The sequence below is a fragment of the Sylvia atricapilla genome, chromosome 7 (assembly GCF_009819655.1).
Source record: "Sylvia atricapilla isolate bSylAtr1 chromosome 7, bSylAtr1.pri, whole genome shotgun sequence".
NCBI classification, from domain to species: Eukaryota; Metazoa; Chordata; class Aves; order Passeriformes; family Sylviidae; genus Sylvia; species Sylvia atricapilla.
This window is the reverse complement of record NC_089146.1, coordinates 13,601,396-13,620,743: the sequence shown is the minus strand read 5'-3', so window position 1 is coordinate 13,620,743 and position 19,348 is coordinate 13,601,396. Positions and strand designations below refer to the sequence as shown.

Here is a 19,348-nt window from a genome sequence, read left to right as displayed (position 1 = left end):
CCCCACGGCCCGGCCCGACCCCACGGCCCATCCCCACGGCCCGGCCCGTCCCCACGGCCCGTCCCCACAGCCCGGCCCCACAGCCCGGCCCATCCCCACAGCCCGTCCCCACGGCCCGTCCCCGCAGCCCAGCCCATCCCCACAGCCCGTCCCCACAGCCCGGCCCGTCCCCACGGCCCGTCCCCACAGCCCGTCCCCACAGCCCGGCCCATCCCCACGGCCCGTCCCCACGGCCCGTCCCCACGGCCCGGCCCGACCCCACGGCCCATCCCCACGGCCCGACCCCACGGCCCATCCCCACGGCCCATCCCCACAGCCCGTCCCCACAGCCCGGCCCATCCCCACAGCCCGGCCCGACCCCACGGCCCGTCCCCACGGCCCGACCCCACGGCCCATCCCCACGGCCCATCCCCACAGCCCGGCCCCTCCCCAGGCGCTGCCGGTCGCCGCCTCACCCTCCCGGCCCGCAGCGCCCTCTCGCGGCCGCAGGGGCGCAGAGCCGCCGGGGCTCGCCGCGCTCTGTGGGCTGCGGGGCCGGGCCGAGCTGGGCTGAGCCGGGCCGGGCCGGGCCGGGCCGAGCTGGGCTGGGCCGAGCTGGGCCGGGCCGGGCGGTCACCCGGGCTGCGGGGCTGGGCTGGGCCGAGCTGGGCTAGGCGGTCACCAGGCCTGCGGGGCTTTCGGCCACGGGGCAGCAGCGCTGCTCCCCTGGCGTCACAGCGTCCAGGTGAGCTCAGCCTGAAAGGCAGCTCTTGGAAGCCTCTCCTGCAGAAAGGGAAACAAATCCTTCAACGGCCCCTTGCGGCAGGAACCCGGGGCTGACACAGGTTTTCCAACTTTGGTTGTCTTTGCTCTGGCACCCATCAGAGGAGTGCTGCTGGACGGACCGAGGGATCCCACCTTTGCAGGGGGGCGTACTGCTTTCGGTAGCCTTGGCCTGCAGGTACAAAGAAAGAACTTTGTTCCCAAGACAGTAACCTGTGAGTCTGAATGACAGACACAAAATGGAGGACACAGTTACATATTTGTCATTTCATTTTTTTTACTCCCCAAGTAATGGGGACTAAATCCACCAAGGCCTGAGCTGTCTCAATCTAGCTCAAGTTGACCACTAACAACCATAGTGAAGTCTGGCTTGGAGACACTTAAGAGACAGGGTTTCCAAAAGCAGTTTAAGTCAGCTGGGAAAAGCACGTGTGTGTTTCCAGCCACTCTAGTGTTTCTGGAAGTCCAAGACAGGTTTGTGCTGCTTCACCCATCCTTGCATGTTTTGCATAACTTTCCGTTTATCTGTTATCTGCCAGAATGCATCACAACTTTGGTGACTGTTTCTCTTCAAGAAAGTTTCTCTTTTTAAGAGGTTGTTACCACTGTCAAGGCAGTGGTAGCAAGGGTTTACCTTTAAAAAGTAATCTCAACAATGCTGAGATTAAAAATACACCACAAACCCCAAGCATCACCCTAGAATGGGGCTCTTTCCATCCTAACTCCTCAAAGGCAGCTGACCAGATAACCACATAATAGGGATCCCCACCCTACTGCGAGCTGTGAAAGACTTGGGGTGTGAAAATTTTACAAAATTTGTCACTGTTACACCTAGAACGACTTGAATGATCACCAAGCACATCTCTGTCATGCACTGCTCCCCCTAGTGCCAGCCTTGGTCTGCAGGTTTGCACTTCACTTGGGTTTAACATGTTTGCCATCTGTTCTCAAAGAACCTCCTCTCCAAACCTAGATATAAGGGGCTCTGTAAAAAAGTCCCACTCAGCAGCATGTTTGCCACAGGGAACTGTAATGGCTTCAGAAGATACAGTCCTTTTGGAGCACTGACCACGAACACAGGCCGTCCACAACCCTTGTATTTTCCTAAATACCTCCTGCACACTCCGGCATATGCCAGTGAAAAGTACTTGCTGCTCACAATCCTCTTCCTAGTACACCTCGAAGGGCAGGAGCATGATCATTACCTTTGTTGTTGTTGTTGTAAACCTTCCCCAGCCACCCTGTAGGTCTGCAGTCCACACTACACATGCACATGCACATGAGCTTCACGGGGCCCTTTTACGTACATCCATATCCTGAAAAAGTGTTCAATACCTCTTTAAGGTAGTTGCGTTGCAGGAGGGACAGGGCTGGATACACAGAGGCATAGCAGGTCCTAAGATCAGATGGAGACAGCGTCTTCCTAGGTGGCTTTCAGTTGCCTTGAGTCAGCCAGTCCAAAAATTAGTCCCAGGATGAGAAGAGGCATTTAGAATCATAGAATAGTTTGTCTTGGAAGGGACCTTTAAACACCATCTAGTCTAGCCCCCCAGCAATCAGCAATAAGCAGTTGCATCTTCAACTAGGTCAGTTTTTTTCCAGGGAGGGGGCATCCACTGGCTCTCTGGACAACCTGTTTGGACTTGACTGAATTTGCGACTTAGCACCTGTCGACTGAATTTACAGGTCAATGCCCTTGCAAGCCTTAGAACTTTAATGTACTTTGTTTTTTTCTTCTTTTAGGAAACTTGATGACAAATATTCTCAATACATCATCCAAAGGAAAAGAAAATAAACCCCAAAAAGAAGTGATCAATGGGGTAACTGAGCTTGTATCAACAAGCAAAGCCACACAGAATCCCCCTAAAGGGGACTGTCTCATTAGATCTGCTCTGCAGGGCGGTGTTTGTCTGGCTGCTGAGCTGGCTGAGCTGAGCCCCAGTTGCTTCAAGTGGCACGTTGATGGAGAGAATATTACAGCATGCCCTGAGGCCTGGGGGAGTGACCAGACCAATGTATCAGCAAAGGAGGCATCAGAGGGAGCACATGAGCTGCATTTCGGCTGAAATCTCTACATCCTGAATGACTGCAGCTTGTTTACACACCTAATGGGAAGTGGTGCAGATGGGAAGTGGGATTTAAAGCCATCACAGAACTTTAAAAATAGCACAGTGAAAGTCATTGTTCCCCTTCTCAATTAGGAGGACAGGAAATGAAAACGCATGAGTGTAGAGGCTTTCTGCTCCAGCCCTGAGGGAATGACCCAGAGTCATGAGAATATAGGCCAGATATTGAAGCAAAGAATGAGAAGCAGCAGGAGACAATGGAATATAATTTGTGTGGATAGACTGTAGCAATCTCTGCAGAAAGAATTGCAAAACATTCTGTAGAGAGAATATAGCTGTGGGCAATTGCTCAATTGAAGTGGAAAACCGCTGGTGAGATGGAATAAAATTCCTCACTGCACCTTGGTTTCACAGTGGACAATGCAATATCATTTCTCTGACATGGACATTGTTTTGAGTGATAACAGTAATTATGCGATTAAACAGAGCAAAGAACGCACATCATACACAGGGAAATTCTTTGCTGTGTTCTTAGAGAAACTGCAGAAATGTTGTTTTCCAAATTACTTGGAGTTAGAAGGGAGAAGCACTGAAGACTGTAGTAGAGAACACTGGTCTATGGACCAAGGGGTGAGCAAGCCCATTTCTCTTTGGAACTCAGTGTATCACTAAATGCATTTTTAAAGGCATGAAAACTCACATAAGGATTTTCCAGTTTGCAAACAATCAGAAGCAGGATGATGGAGAGAAAAGGAGATTATCACGATAGGGTAGCACTGGGAGTAGGACATGAAGAAAGAATAGGGCATGAGGTGAAGGAAAAGCTGCATTCCAGACAGGAGTTACTGCACATGGTGAAGGGAAGCTACTGCCTGAGGAGCAGGGTACTCAGGGACTGGGGGACAGTCTGGATGGAGAAAGAAGTCAGCTCTGAGAGGCATATGTGGATGGGAGAGTGAAAATCAAGACACTGAGAAGAGAAATGAATGAGGATGGAAAAAGGAAACACGTGTTTGTGAGCAAAATTAGTTACAGTTGTAGGAAGCCTGTGGAAACAGACTACTTGTTCCAGGTGTTTAACCGTAACCAACTGTGGTATTTAGAAGAAACACTTCTAAATTGCAGTAACAATGTCTTTGTGAAGTAGGTGGGCGCTGACAGTGGAGTGAGACAAAGATGGAAAGATTGAAAGGCTGAGGAGGAGTTTATGTTGGTGTGGGGCTAGAAGGGGAGCATCCCTCACACTGAGTGCAGAGCTTGACTTTGTGTCTCTTTGCTTGTAAATATACGCTGTGAGTGCCCCTGGCTCTGCTGGCTCATCATCAAATACACTTGGAATCACTGTTTAGATCAAACTTCAGAGTGCTGCCAAATGTACCTCTGGGCTCGACCCTTTTGAAATAAAGGGGTCAGTGTGTTCTAGCCATCCCAAGTGCCAAGAAGCAGGAAAGGAGAAGGTGTAATTGTAGACTTGAAGCTATAATTATAGTAAAGAGAGAGGACTTGACAGATACAAACTGGACAGTGACACTTTCTTCAATTCTTGTAGTGAGACGTACATCAGCCTAGCTATGCTGGTAGCTATTCTTCCCCCAAAAGTGAAATAGATGTGCATTAATCATCTCTGCCTTGGTGTAACTGATATGGTCATAGGGAGAGAAGAAGGAGTAAGACGCTCCATAGTAACTATATTGATTAAAAAACATTCCTCTCTAACAAAATTGCTTTCCTAACAAAATGGTTGAATTTTTAAGGCAACAAATATTTTGGAACCCTAACAATACTGATTCATTTTAAAACTTGTTTTCATGAAAAAGTAACCAAAACTTTGCACATGGAGTATGTTAGCCTACACCTTGATTGGCCTTCCCAGTCAGTGACAGGCTTTGTAGGACTCAGTCTTTGGTGTGTGTTGTTACCATGCTCTCCCAAAGATGTGAATAGGGGTACTTGAGTCATGATTCTCTTCCACCCTTAATTCTTTGCAGCAGCAGCTCCTTGTACTATTGGCATTTCTGGGGGCTAGTCTTGAGTTTATTTAGGGGGCAGTAAAGGTCATGTCCCAGGAGATGGTTGCTCTGTTTTTTCAGCACTTCCCCATAGCTTTTATGGAGGTTGGAAAAGATGATCCTACCTGGGACCTCAGTAGATCTCAACATATTTTATAACTTCATAGGCAAATCTCCGGAGTCAGATGTGTGTTCTGTAGGTGTATCATTGTTTGAACCTCCATATACTTTTGGGCTTTAGAATTAAAAGCTTAGTCCAGAAAGTTTCTCTACATAAAGAATTTTGGCCCCAGAGAGCCAAAATTGAACTGAAAATTTAGATCAACACCTGATTTAACTCAGGTTTAGTTCTGACTGCAATTTTAAAAAAGGCTAGATTTGCAGGGCTTTGGAAAGATTTGAAAAAAGTAAGGCTCTGCCAATATCCATGTGAACAGATCCTTAGCATTAATAGTGAAAGTCATGAAATCACTTTTTGTAGAAGAATAAACCGACACGTAGGGATTTACTAGCACAGCATAAAGTAGGAGTGAATCTGTAACACAGCCCCATTATTTTCCAATTCTTTGACCATTACAAGGACTCAAACTCAGCAGTGTCTGTCAGGCACCACTAGCAGTTCTTTGTGTTTTCTCTTTGTGCAATCAGAAATGCAAATTTCATCTAATATATTAAACATGATTTAGAAGCTGGTTTTTTTGCATATTTTCTGCACTAAAATTAGTATTACAGACATAGATAAGCAGCCATGATTAAATGATTGTAGAACATGCTACAAAGGGTCCTAAAACATTCCCAGGATAAAGATGGATAACAGGCCAGGATAGAGTGTGCTGCACAAAAGAAGAAAGAGGGAAGGAGAGAACCTTTTGACCTAAGGTCTAGGGCACTGGGTCAGATCTCCTCTCACAGAGCCACATGAAATTTCTCATGAAACTTCAGGCAAGATAAGAGTCATCTCCAGGATGGAACTCATGCTGGAGTGAACATTTTAGAAGTCACAGGTCTGAAGGGATCTTTCTGCAATTTGGCCATGTTCTTCCTATAAATTTCAGGACCAGGACACCTGAGAGACTCCTACCCCACTAACAAATGGTTTCCACACAGAGGAAGACCATTAGTTATGTAAAACCAGTTGAAACAGGTGGGGAGAAACCAGGTTGCTAGATACAAATATGCGTGTACTGTAAGTTAATACTAGCCACTGACCATGGGCCATCTGCAGAAGTCTACTGTAGATGACTGCAGTCTTGTGATAGACTTTACAGAAAGAGTCTTTGCAAAGTGAACGTCAAAAGTAATGTCAGAAAGTCTTTCATCTTCCTGTCTGTGACAGCAAACCATCAGGTAGAGAAAAAAAAATAAAGCATTAAACCAGATGTGTGCAACAGCTAATGCTGACATAGCTATAATGTAGCCAGGAGACAAATGTTAAATTAAAAAGTCATTCTGATTGTCTTAAAATTTCAGAGCCCACAAACCACTTCCTTTTCTGCCCATGTGTTCCTCCCCATCTTTGCAGTAGACAGAAGGCTGATGCCTCTGTGTCAGGCAGGCATGAAGGCAGTTGCTGTAACTTGCTGTCTCCTCTGCTTTCAGTTTGAAGCCCTGTATGGTGAGTAACATTTTGGACTATTCTCCTTGCAGTAGGTGTCTCTATAGAATATAACTTAGCCAATGATGCAGATGGGAGTAAATGAGGCATGATAGCAAGGGGTTGGAGGAATTAAGGTAATGGAGGGTATCAGCTGCAAAAAGACTGCTCTCAACATCAATATCACTAGAGTTGGTGGGAAGAGAATTCCTGCCAGCATAGGAAGTTTGCTCTGAAACTAAGAAGTACAAGGTTTCTTTGTTTATATTCTTTAGCTCATCTGTTCGGCGTTACCCTTTAGCTGTTTAGATTGTAGTGCTCCAGCCACCTTCCGTTGATGAATATAAGATCTTATAGCAGCATGACAGTGAATAATAAAGAGAAACCAAGTTATCAATATTAAACCTGCACTCGTTTGGGCAGGGAATTTTTGTACAATGAAAAGTGTATATGGCATGGAAGAGTAGATGAGATCATTTTGGTGCAGCCTTGAAACACAGACTTAAAAGGAAGCATGGAATTCCTATGCTGGATTTGAGAAGGTGCACAGTGACAGGACTACTAAATATTTGTTTCTGAAATTCTAATGAACACTGAATTTCAGTGTTCCTGAGATTTCAGGAAGAACTTCATCTTTCCTAGAAATAAAAACTAGTTTTCTGTTCTTTAGGTAATGCAGATACATTTTTGAAGGTTAACTAATCTATGGACAGTATGCTGAGTTTTCAGATAGAATGAAAAGATGGGGGAGTTCACAAGAAAGAGTAATTGTAATCAGTATTTCTGAATGAAGTTCTCATTGGAAAGTTGTTCCTAAATCTACTAACAAAAATTCCTTTCAGTTTGGTTACTTCTCATTTAGTCAATTTAGCACAAATACCTGACTAGCATGCTTCTACACATAACTGAAGCTATCTAGAAAGCCCTATCTTGTGGGAAGAAATAAACTTTTTTAAGGGTGCAAATAATTGTTCTGTCTGATACCAGCATTTCTCCTTTCTTTCTCCCTTCCTTCAAATATGGAGGATAGGATTTGGGCAGGGGATTGGGGAAAGGAGATGACAAGAGAGAGAGATTGCGTGTAAGAAGAAATGGTATCTCTCATGTTTTTTGTCTCATAGTGTTCTCAGCATACCTAGTGACTCCTGGATGTAAATAGGTCACAGGAGGTGAAATATATGTGTGCATGTGTGCATTATGATTTGATAACCCAATTGTGATAAAGAAATGGTTCATAAGAGCAGGGAGCCTCTCTGTTGCCTGCAGAGAAATACAGGCAATGGGATTTTAGAGTACAAAGCTCTAGGTAGGATTCCATAGCACTTGAGGCCCTTGCTATGAGACTTTGCACATCAACATTTACAAAGTGTTATCACTCTTCACCCATGTGTCTCCTGTTGTCAATACAGGAGGAAACCATGGTAATTCCTTAGAGGGGCTTCTGAAATGTTATCAACACTGGCTGTTCTTTCCGTTGTATATTTTATATGAATTTCAGTATTTCTCAACGTAAGTTATACTATAGAAATAATTCAGATTAAAGATGGCTTCCTGGAATAAATCTGGCCATCACTGCTTTGCCCACAAGCACTCCTTCCTTATTTAATCCTGGATTTTTGAAAGATAGAAACGTGTTTGTTTTAGGCATATGACTAATGACACTAAATTGACAGTGTCATCTTTCAAAATGCCTTGAAAGTTTGAAACTTTAGTAACTTAAAGACTGTGTGTAGCTTTATTATGCATTCAGCATTAACAAAACAAATGTGTTTGTTTTAAAGGTAGGGTCTGCAATTTCCTTGCTCATCTTCAGAGGCAAACACACACAAGTGAAATTATGCTTGTTCTTTTTACCAGCTTAGTTTTCTGAGAGCTAGGGAAGATCATAAACAGCTAGAAAACCAAGTAACAGTATTTTATTCTCCTACCCTAAACCAAGCTTGAAAAGTGATTGGAAGTGGTTTTTAAACTTCTTTAGGACCAAAATGTGTAACGGATTGGTGATGTTTTCAAACAGTGCTGGGTCTGCCAAAGAGTAACTAGAAAGCTTGAAATTGCAATCCAATTAACAAGAAAATAACACACTTTCCACTGGCCTCAATATCTAAGCACACTACCATAGAAATTCTCAAAATTCTGCCAAAAGGCTTTCCTGCTGCACTAATGATGAAATTGAGATGGAAATGTACATGACTGTAAATACAGTCATACATAAATGTACACACATGCACTTTCTCCTTCAGAATTTAACATAACAAATTAATAACAAATATTAATAACATAACAAATAACAAAAAATGTAGCTTTCATACATGTAAATATTTCAGATTTATATCTAAATCACAATATTTGTCTTGGCACTCTCCTTCACATCAGATCATCCAGGAGCAAGTCCTTGCAACTCCACATTGTGATACTGCTAGGAAACAAACTAAATATTTGTTTCCTCTTGTCTCAAACCTTTATATGCAATTGAATTCTCTCTTTTATGAAAAATAACAGAAAGGAATCTAACAGTCACATCTAAGCATTTTTACTACTGAACAAGTGAAATTCTTCTGTTCAATTTCAGCAATACCATAATGTAGACTTTTATTCACATATTTCTGAGGTAGAACTAGGGAGAATTAGTCAATGAATCTTTCAATAATATTGGATTATTGAAAGTTTCCTATCTCACATCTCCACTTCTGACTGGAGCTTGGCAGGAAACATCCCAAATGTGTCTGCCCATTAACAACAGAGTGCTGTAGGTCCATATGATTACCTAGGAATGCATGGGTAGAAATGGGAACGGGAAATCAGCAAGGCGAATGAGCGACTTTTTAGTATTCAGCAAGTGCATTCAAATTAGGAGCTGATGCAGAATAGCTAGTGAGTTAGAAATTTATATCAGCTCTCACCCATTGTGGTCATTCTGTGTAGACAATTTTGTGTTTTAATCTCTGTTAATCTCTAGTTAAGGCACTGTTAATCTAGTTCTAAAATGTGTCACATTTATCCTGCACTAAGCAGAATCTTCTATATGGACACTTGTTTCAGAGGAATGCTAATAGCATCACATTTACGAAAATGCTCATTCACAGAAATACATCAGTAAGCCTTCCTTGAAAACAGGCATTTTAAGCTTCTGGGTTGGAGAGAATACAAAACGATCTTTCAGCTTGCCACAAGGTCACATGAAGTAAATATTGCTTAATGACCCCTCTCTGCCCTTTTCCATTAAAAACAAGGATTAAAACCATGATCTCTGACAAACATTTTAACCCACATGGTATGAAAAGGCAATTTCATTAGCTAACAACCAAATTGAACTATTCTCAGAGACAAACAGAAAACAAATCTGAAGTTGTTACTTTTGTGCTCAGAGTAGGTTTGTCCTATGTTCCTCTGGGACATGGAAGGACTAAGGCACCCCTTGGCTCTGTAGCTGCCCTGACAGAGTCAGCATCTGCCTTTCCTCTCAGATGGCCAGTGACAAATGTAGAGGTTTCAACTCCAGGTAGATGCTTCTCAAAAGTATCAGATAAGTTAATGCGTTCATCATGCTGCCTAGCTTGTGTTCTACATTTGCTTTTTTCTTTCCTACCCTAAATAATTTAGTTGGTGTTTGACCTAATTCTAAAGGTATGTGTTACCAGACTACAGGATGTCAAACTATAGAGCATTTTAAATGACCTTTATCTCAAACACTGTTCTCATAGCAACTGTTTTCTTTCATCATGCAACATCTAACTCATCAAGAATTATTTCTTTATTTGAGCTTTGCTTTCATCTTTTCAGACTATATAACATTTTAAGGGTGTCCACCTTCTGTCTGTGCCTTCAGTGGTTCTAGAGCTCTATTTCACTGTGGCTAGGCAAGCTGTGTGTTTTCTCTGCCTTATCTTCACACCAGTGGTACAAGATGCTAAATACCTTGTCTGTTATCATACACTTAAGTAATAGTCCTGAGAGAAGTACAGATATTAGAACTGTCACTGAATTAGATAAGGGCACTGACTGTGCACAGCAAACCAGGAAGAATTTGATGACCAGGAAAATGATACATCAATTGTGAAGGGATGACAGTTTCTATTGCTCTCTAACTGAGCATTGCCAAGTGTCTTCCAGAAGTCCATTAGCTTCTGTGTCACACTAAAGATATCTTAAATGAGTTTCATTTGTTTCAATGTCCTTGCCAATGGCAGTAACTGGGGAGCAAGAATTCGAAAAAGGAAAAAAGCATAGACACAAAAAAATTGAAAGAGATCATACAAAGGCACCAAAAAGAGAATGATCATATGTTCCTGTGCATTTACAGGACAAATGTCCAAGATTACAGGTGCCTTGGAAGGAAAAGATTTTACTATGCAATCAGTGTAATACCTAGAACAGCTGGGAGTCTACTCTGTGTGGATCTATCTAGACTACTATGTAGCTGTAACAAGAATAGGATAGTGCATCAAAGTCTTTAAGTATATGCCCTATAATTTTTACCACCATAAAATCCTGATGCAGATGTATTTCATTCTAAGCAGCACCTGAAGAACTTACTCAGGCTACCAGAAAACAGGAACACCAGATAGAATGTTTTTCTGTTTGTCTATCTACCTATCTAAACATTTAATTTTAGGGCACTGCAAAAAGAAAAATTCCTAATGAAACACAATCAGACTGTGCTATGTTTCAGTACTGGCATACAAACTGTTATAAAGTGTTGCCATAGTGTGTGGTGATGGAGGCAGTGGTTTAAAAAACAAAACCAGAACAATTATTAAAAATGTGTCTGTGTTCTGTAATGATGATCACCTATGAAGAGTGAGAAAAAGTTTCTATTGGGAAAGGAACAAAATCATGTGCAGTGCTTGAATGTTTTCTTGATCTATGTATTGGGACATCATCCAGATAATTATAAGTTTCAGTGCTGTGTCAAGCAGTGGGGGAAGCAGAACAAACATTGACAGAAATGAATACTTTGGTCTGGGAAAAATATAATCCTGGATCATTACAAAATCAGGATTAATGAGAAATCAAAAATATGCTTTTTTATTTTAGGCAGATTTCCTTAGTATCTTGGTGAAAGAGTTTTACTTTCATGTGAGTTCTCTTTCTGAAGTACGCATATTACTTTGCAAAGGTTTTTTAAGAATTTGTGAATGTTATGTGTATGATCAACATAAATTCTTGCCTTGGGCATTTTCTTTCTACTTTGATTTTTTATATTTCATCCTTTTGTCATATCATATGGCTTTAGAGTATAGCACAGCAAGGATCAGATAGGATAACGATACAAATTATAAAATAGCTTCAGCATCTTAACATTGCATGGTTAACCCCCTGTTCCTGCATTGCTCTGCTTGAATCTTAAACAGAAAACAATTTTGTATTTTTCAGGAGCTGACAGCTGCTTATTACGTGCATGCAAAAATATAGGTAAGATGCGTTTGCCTAATTTGGTTTATGGTTTTAATGCGTTTCTACATCAGAAAGTACTGCCCTTAAAGAAAAAAACTGTCATTTTTTACTGCACACTTTTACATTTTTTGTCTGAGGGAGTTTTCTGTGCTATTGTTTGCTGACTTTACGGAGTCAAACTGTGGGGTAGCAGGACGTCTTCAGGCAGTTCACTTTCTTTACTTCTCCAAGAAGTTTGTAAAATGAGAGTTGTACATCTGAGAGTTTTTCATAGAAATTGTGGGAGGGTCAATTGTGATTTCTGGATTGCATGTGGGTGCATGTACACAGTAACATTTATCCTTTATGCCTTCCATTACCTGGGTGGCAATGGTGCTATAGCCATCTAAGTAATCAGGTTGAAACTTTATGTCATGTCTCAAATCACTATCTATTCCACAAAGACAAGTCAGGTCCTGTGGTTAAGGCAGTTACGTAGGAGCTTGTGGCTCATATCCTATTTTAAATTTTCAGCTACATCATCAAACGAGCTGGGTCACCGGGCCCAGAGAGTGGTGGTGAATAGGGTTACATCCAGCTGGTGGCTACTTACAAGTGGAGTTCCCCACTTGCACCTTCAATAAATTTGCAGAAAACACCAGATTAGGTGGAATTGTTAGGTGGGAGTATAGGAAGGCTCTGGACAGGCTGGATTGATGGGTCGAGATCAGCTGCTTGAGGTTCAACCAGGCCAAGTGCCAAAACCTGCACTTGAGTCACAACAACCCAACAAGGCAGCCCTACAAGCTGGGGAAGGAGTGTCTGGAAAGCTGCCTGGTAAAGGTCCTGAGAGTGCTGGTCAGCAGCGGGCTGAACACGAGCCAGTGTGTCCAGGTGGGAAAGAAAGCCAGTGGCATCCTGGCCTGTATTGTGTGGCCAGGAAGATCAGGACAATGACTGTCACCCTGTACTTGGCACTGGTGAGGCCACACCTCAAATCGCATGTACAGTTTTGGGCCCCTCACTACAAGAAAGACATTGAGGTGTTGTAATGGGTCCAGAGGAGGCAACAGAGCTGATGAAAGGAGTGGCTGAGGGAGCTGGGGGTGTTTAGTGTGAAAAAAAGGAGGCTCAGGGGAGAGCTTGTCATTTTCTAGACCTACCTGAAAGGAGGCTGCAGCAAGGTAGAGTTCTGTCTCTTCTCCTAAGTAACAAGTGACAAGAAGACAAGAAGACAAGAAGAAATGGCCTCAAATTGCATGAGGATTTAGACTGCATATTAGGAAAAATTTCTTCACTGAAAGAGCAGTTAAGCATTGGAAGAGGCTGCCTGGAGAAGTGAGAAGTGCCTGCCCAGTCATCACCCCTGGAGGGATTTAAAAGACACATTGGTGTGGCACTTAGGGACTGCTGGGCTAATGCTTGGACTTGATAATCTTAAGAGTCTTTTCTAATCTAAATTATTTTGTAAGTGCATGTTCAACAGGGTAGAGATTACAAACCATAAACCAGAGATAATTATGATCATTATCATCTTTGCCCCACTTGTTTTATCTATGAGTAGGAAAATTTGACACTGAGGCAGGGATTTTATTTCTATACAGTCTTTGGTCCGGGCAGCCTTTAAACAATATCTAGTAGCTGATATTTTAAGTAATGTTAGGAACTTCACCATTTAGTAGCTTTAGTAGCAAGTAATATTATCAAGGTCACTGATCTAATGCTAACAGTAATCTCTCCAGCCTTAGAGCAAGTAACAGGCCAGGTCTCATTTATTTTGTCTGTAATGTCCAGCACAACCAGAGTAATACACTGGTGTCTCATCGTGAGGGCTGCTTTTCACAGGCAGCTTCTGAGTTCTTACATACCTTAAATTACAATCACATGGTTAATTTTTTTTGTTTAAATTAGTTTCTTAGAGCTTTAAGGATTCTTTTCACTGCTCTGTGTGTGACTATACTTATTGTTTTCATGCCTTCAGATCAGCTCCATGTTTCTGACGCCCAGATGATGGTGGAATTGGAAAATGGAAACTTCAATTTCACATTCCCCAACCCCAAAAATGTGAGTGAGTTCGCCATGATCCTCTCCAAAGGGAATGAAAAGAAGGAAATCTGTTCACTCCATTCGAACGAAGAGAAAGCTATCCCCAAGAGTAATGTCACCTACTGTCAGACACAGAATTCAACAAACAGCACCACTTTCATTCTTAAAAATCTGGGAAGACAACATATTGATGTTTATACCTACGACCTGAAGATATTCTTACCCCCTCCTTACATAGAATGCTGTCTGAAAGAAACCTATTTATATGTCCAAGGTAAGTTTAGTTCTCTTCTCCCCTCACTTCAGTTTACTCATAAATAGATACTGGGTATAGCTACTCTGCAGTGAAAAATGTGACTAGAATTCACACAGCTAATTACGAGGCAGCTTAGAACTACTTAGCAGGGCCTGGTAACAGTGGAGCTGTGTTAGCACTCTGCTTAGCATGTCCTCTCTGTATTTATTCATCTTCTTGGGCAGATTTTGCAGGCCATGCTGAGTTTTGTGTAGGGGTGGTGGCACCCAAGTTAGCTTGACTATGGCTTCTAGGGTACTGCAGTGTCTCCTTTGCCTGCAACAGCAATTTCTCTTGTCCATTTTTGAAGCTGCTGAGTACAAATGTTAAGATTAGGTCTAGCCAGTGGGAAAAAAGTCCATTCTGACAGCTATCTTCAAAAGCCTAGGATTAAAGAAAATCGATCATCAAATACTAGTAGGGGTATATGGAACTCACTCTCGGATGCCATTGAGGAGTGAAGAAGATGGTGCTCACATCTGTGAAGCACACCTTCAGCTTTAGGGCCTCCTTAGAGCAGAAGAGATCCAGAGCTGTTGAGAATTTTTGGCCATTTACTGAGAAAGGCTTGGACTAACTCTAGAAGACTAACTTCCCAGGCTTTAATTTCTACCTGGCTTTCATTCAGTGGTTCTTCACTGTACTAAACTGAAGGAGTTAATGGTGTTTTTGTTCACACCAATTCTTGGTTCTGCATAGAGTTCAGTTTCACATGTTCTGCCTGTTGTCCTTCCCTTGCTTTCTTTTCCTCTCTTCCAACACCAGGAATAAACAAAGACAGAAGCTGAAATGCTACAGCAATTATGTGGTTGAGTCAAGTTGTCTCTCAGTCTTCTCTGTATTTAATAAAGCTTTCTCAGAATCAAGCTGTGACATTTGGTTTTGACATTTGTGACATTTGGTTTGCAGTGTCCATTTCCACTTGTATGGATACTCAACTGCTCAGGGCTCTTTCTAAGTGTTTCACACTCTGTCATATTTTCTCCCAGATATGAGCAAGGGTAGTCTTGAGTACCTCAGCTTGCCTCCCTATCCACACAATGTCTGCCCTTCTTTTGACCAGGCTGCCATTTAAATCACCTGTAGTACTTACTCAATATAAGCTTAAACCTTGTTCAGATCTGAAACACCATGTTGGAGGTTGGGATTTTTCTAGGTTTTTTTTTTTCTTTTCTTTCTCAGGATATTCTCAAGCCTAGCTTGGTTTCTTTTCAGTCTACACTTTCAGCACTGTGTACCAACAGTTTCCCCTCTCTTTCTGAAAAAATGCCATCTTCTGCTTCCTACTGAATACACTTTTCCAAGGTGGCAATTTACTTCAGAAAAATCCTGCTTCAGAATTCACTTTTGCTAATTTATTAATATGAAGAGGAAAAAGAATTGAAGTTATCTGTAGAAGGCAAAAATGAAAATTATCAGTAATGACTTTTTTTTTGCCTCCCCATCTTCAGATAAGGAGGACTGCTTTTCACTTGGACTCATGTCATGGATAATTATCGGCCTCATAATTTTTGCCATTTCCTGTGTTTGCTTTGTTATGGCCTGTTGCTTAAGGAACAAGGTAAGCAAGTATATGAAATTATGCAGAACCCTTCTTCCAAAGGTCATGGATGGGGAACTTGATTGAATGAGATTTAGAGAGTGGGACAGGCACATACTCACTCAGCACGTGCTAGGTTTTTTGACAAAAAGACTGAGTTGTTAATTTACCAATGGAATTCAAGTCCTTGATGACAGTAGCTCAGATTTAATTTTTCTAAGACAGAATTGTTTATTGATTTAAAGCGTTGAAACCAAAGGAAAGAGGAGAAATGTTGCACAGGTCAGCAAAATTACTTTGGTAAGAAGTTCACCAGATTGTTTTCTTTAAGAAGGGGAAACAAGCATCGGTGGAGCAATTCCAGCACTGTTCCGCTGCAAAACCACTTAGATTTGACTCAGGAAAGAAGAAAGACCACGGACATTAGCTATTCTTTTGGCAATGTGTGTTTTTAATTTTCAGTTTGTTTTATTCCAAGTTTTCCATGGGAGTTTGACATGTCTATTTTGACCTTAATGTTCCTGCTGAAAATAGAGTAACTGCCCTACTTAAAAAATGAAGGCAGGAGTGGCAAAGGTAAGTGACCACAAATTAAATTCATGGCATTTTCTCTCTACTGGCAGAATCAGAATCGTGAATCCAACTCCCATGAGTACAACAGCGAATACATGCCCATGGCAGCAGTGAATGCAGCTAAAAAAACCAGAATCTGAGGTTGTGTTAAGCCCAGTTGTTCCTCTGCTTGTGTCTGTTGCAAGGCTTTCTCTGGGAGGGGAAGAAACTGCTCGCTGTGCATGCCATCCATGCTGGGTGGGTGGGTGACTGAGTGGGATTGTTACAGTAGCTTGTTAATGGAGTTCATGCTGCCACCTTGCAGCAAGACGAAACTAAAAGTAAAATCTCTGGAAGCCTTTTCAATCATAATGGTGGGCTAGTTCCTAGAAATGCTGCTGCTTTACGGCTGTGCAAAGTAACAATATTACGCATGAGGAAGAGATGCAAAACTGTTCTGTTCAGATTCTTGAGATGTTGCATGGTACCCAAAATCTCTGTGGGGAAGTGATTTACCAGATTTGTGACTGTTACTGGCTAAAGGCAAATATTTTGCAGAGAATGAAGAACTTCCTAACTACTTAAGGCCACAGAAGGTACTACACAAGCTGTTTTGGATACAGAACAGAAGCAGAATTTGGACTTACTCAGATATATGGGTGCAGCACATAACTGATTCTCCATTTCTATTCTAGGTATAAATTGCTTGTGGCATGGAAATTTTGGAAGCAGAGTTTTCCAGCTACTTGAACTTGGACAATGGGAAATCAGCATTTCCCCACCTTTCCCAACTTCCCTGAGCTCTCATGATGGCCCTGTGTTCAGTAATGTGACACCCATTGCAGTACTGTTCTGAGCTGTGTTTTGCTCTAGCCTTGTTTGTGACCTGGCACCCTGCATGATCCACTGACTCGGACATGAAATTATAACAATGTGTTAAAGATGTCTGCTTTTAGCTGAAGAAAATGTAAGATTCCTGTAGTGCAGCTACAGAGAGAACTTTTATTTTCTAGTCTCCTTCGTGATAAACTTTCCACTTGGGACAAAAAAAGAAGACTGCCTCCAAAGCCAATCCTTGTGGTACAGCCATACTGCCATGTATTGCACATGCCCTTTTGTGAGGGTTAGTTTAGCAGAGGAACTGAGAGAGTACAGCAGAGACTTCTCTGTGACACACTGCCTCAGTTACGTGCATCTGCATTTTTTGTGTTTGTGCTATCAATACATTTTTGCCATTCACACCTTGGGGCTCCTCTTATTTAACTAAATCCTGAATGCTTTTACTAACAGAGGAATATATTACAAGATGGAGATGTTGTAAGACTGCAATTGCTCCTTAGGTCAGTTCAAAGCTACAAGACTTACCTCTAAACTAGGAGGCACAATCTCTCCTATTTGTGTCTTGCAGCACAACACAGTCCCTATGGCCAGTATATTCACGGGCTCTGCATTGCAATTATCCTCCTTTTGTGGTTTGACATGAAACCTTTACGACTTCCCCGGGGGGTTCAGGGGTTACTTGACCTGCCTCAAATTGCTCAGAGCCTTCAGTATGAATGAAATGATGATTCCTTCATGCTCCATATGAAATCCATCAAAACTCTGACCATAAATGACCAGCTGTGAATCCAGCCTACATGTCTTGCCAGACACCTTTGGGCTGCTGGAACCAGAGCAGTATATTGATTCCGAATCTCTCTGTAATACATCAGAAAACCCAAAATATTGCTCAGAGGACAGTGTAGAGAGAGGTACACAGCCTGCTTGTCTGGCAAACAGAAGGCTGATTTCAAATTTGATTGGCAAATGGGGACCAGGAGGAAATACACTGGTACATCAAGAACAGGGTTTTCCTCACCAAACACCTGGATACACAGAAGCATTGCAGGGAGAAGGTGCAAACTGCTACCTGTGACATTAAGCAAACGAAAATGAGTAAAGCATCAAATGAGGCAGAGACTGCCAATTACACAGCCTTGCTCTGCCAACCAGCTCCTAGGCAGAGATGGAGAGGGGAACACTGGTGTACTGGGTCACGTTACATTTTCTCCCACCATTCTTTGACAAATTACTTGACCTCCCCAGCAAACTAAGCTTACTGTACACCCATTCATATTTTGGTTTCACGATTAAAAAAACCAAACCTGATAAAATTATTGTGTTTGAAAATTATTGGTGAAAATAGCTGACATCTACTACCTATGAGAACTGGATGCAAGATCCTATGTCACAGTGGAGAGTGTTGGAATATTTCACCAACCAGACTGAGAAGGAAGTTCCAGAAACAGAGTTCCTGAAAGAAGGAAAAACTTGAGGGTTGCCTTGGGATGCTACTGGATAAACCACAAATGATGGAAGTCTGAACAAAGCAGTTCAAAATACATACATCCTGCACTGGAGAGATAAATTATTTATATTCATTATTAAAAGCCTGTGGAAGTCTCATGTTCCATTACTCCTTTCTTTTTGGATAAAGATATTTTTATTCCTAATAAAGTATTTTTTTATTATGCCATATGTGTCCATAAGAACGTTCGTGCATGCATGCCTGTCATGTGAAAGAATTAATCTCAGTAAAATCCACAGCACAATGGGGAGAGAGTGCAGGGCAATTTATCCCTGTATAGCATTTTAGTGGTAAATAGGAAAAGGACTTAGGAAAAAAATATTAAGAAACTGAAAAGAAAAAATTTGGACCTGTTTCTAGGCAGTGAGGTAATGACAGTGGTTGCATGTGTTTATTTCCTATTATTTTAATGAGAAAATGTTTTTTCATATTGTCCCATGTCTTCTTCCTTTTCTTTAATCCATTATGCAGTATGCTTATAATGGCCCAGATTATTTTGGGACATTTTTCAATTACTTTTCTGCCATTTTCTAATACCTCCAAATCAAAAGGAGCTGGAAGAAGATAAAGGATGACATAATGGGGAAAAAAACCCCCAAACAACAACTATGTAAAAGTAGCATGAATTGAGTCTATAGATGGTGAGACAAGAAAGGAGTAAAATAAAAGAAAACAAAAAATAACAGTCAGTATGACTAAACAAAAAGCCTGATATTCTAACAGATCATTATTTTAAGAAGTAAAGCCTCTCTTTGGAAACT

General features: G+C 41.9%; 1 protein-coding gene across 1 annotated transcript; it reads left to right on the top strand.

Annotated features, from left to right (window-relative positions):
• The first annotated feature begins 6,316 nt into the window (after positions 1 to 6,316).
• ICOS (inducible T cell costimulator) lies at positions 6,317 to 18,755 on the top strand. The gene is made up of 6 exons (XM_066322654.1): positions 6,317 to 6,452; positions 11,808 to 11,846; positions 13,789 to 14,127; positions 15,600 to 15,709; positions 16,312 to 16,402; positions 16,936 to 18,755. Exons 1-5 carry the CDS (start codon positions 6,374 to 6,376, stop codon positions 16,399 to 16,401), a joined length of 657 nt encoding a protein of 218 aa, XP_066178751.1. The 5' UTR covers positions 6,317 to 6,373; the 3' UTR covers position 16,402; positions 16,936 to 18,755.
• Positions 18,756 to 19,348: the final 593 nt, after the last annotated feature.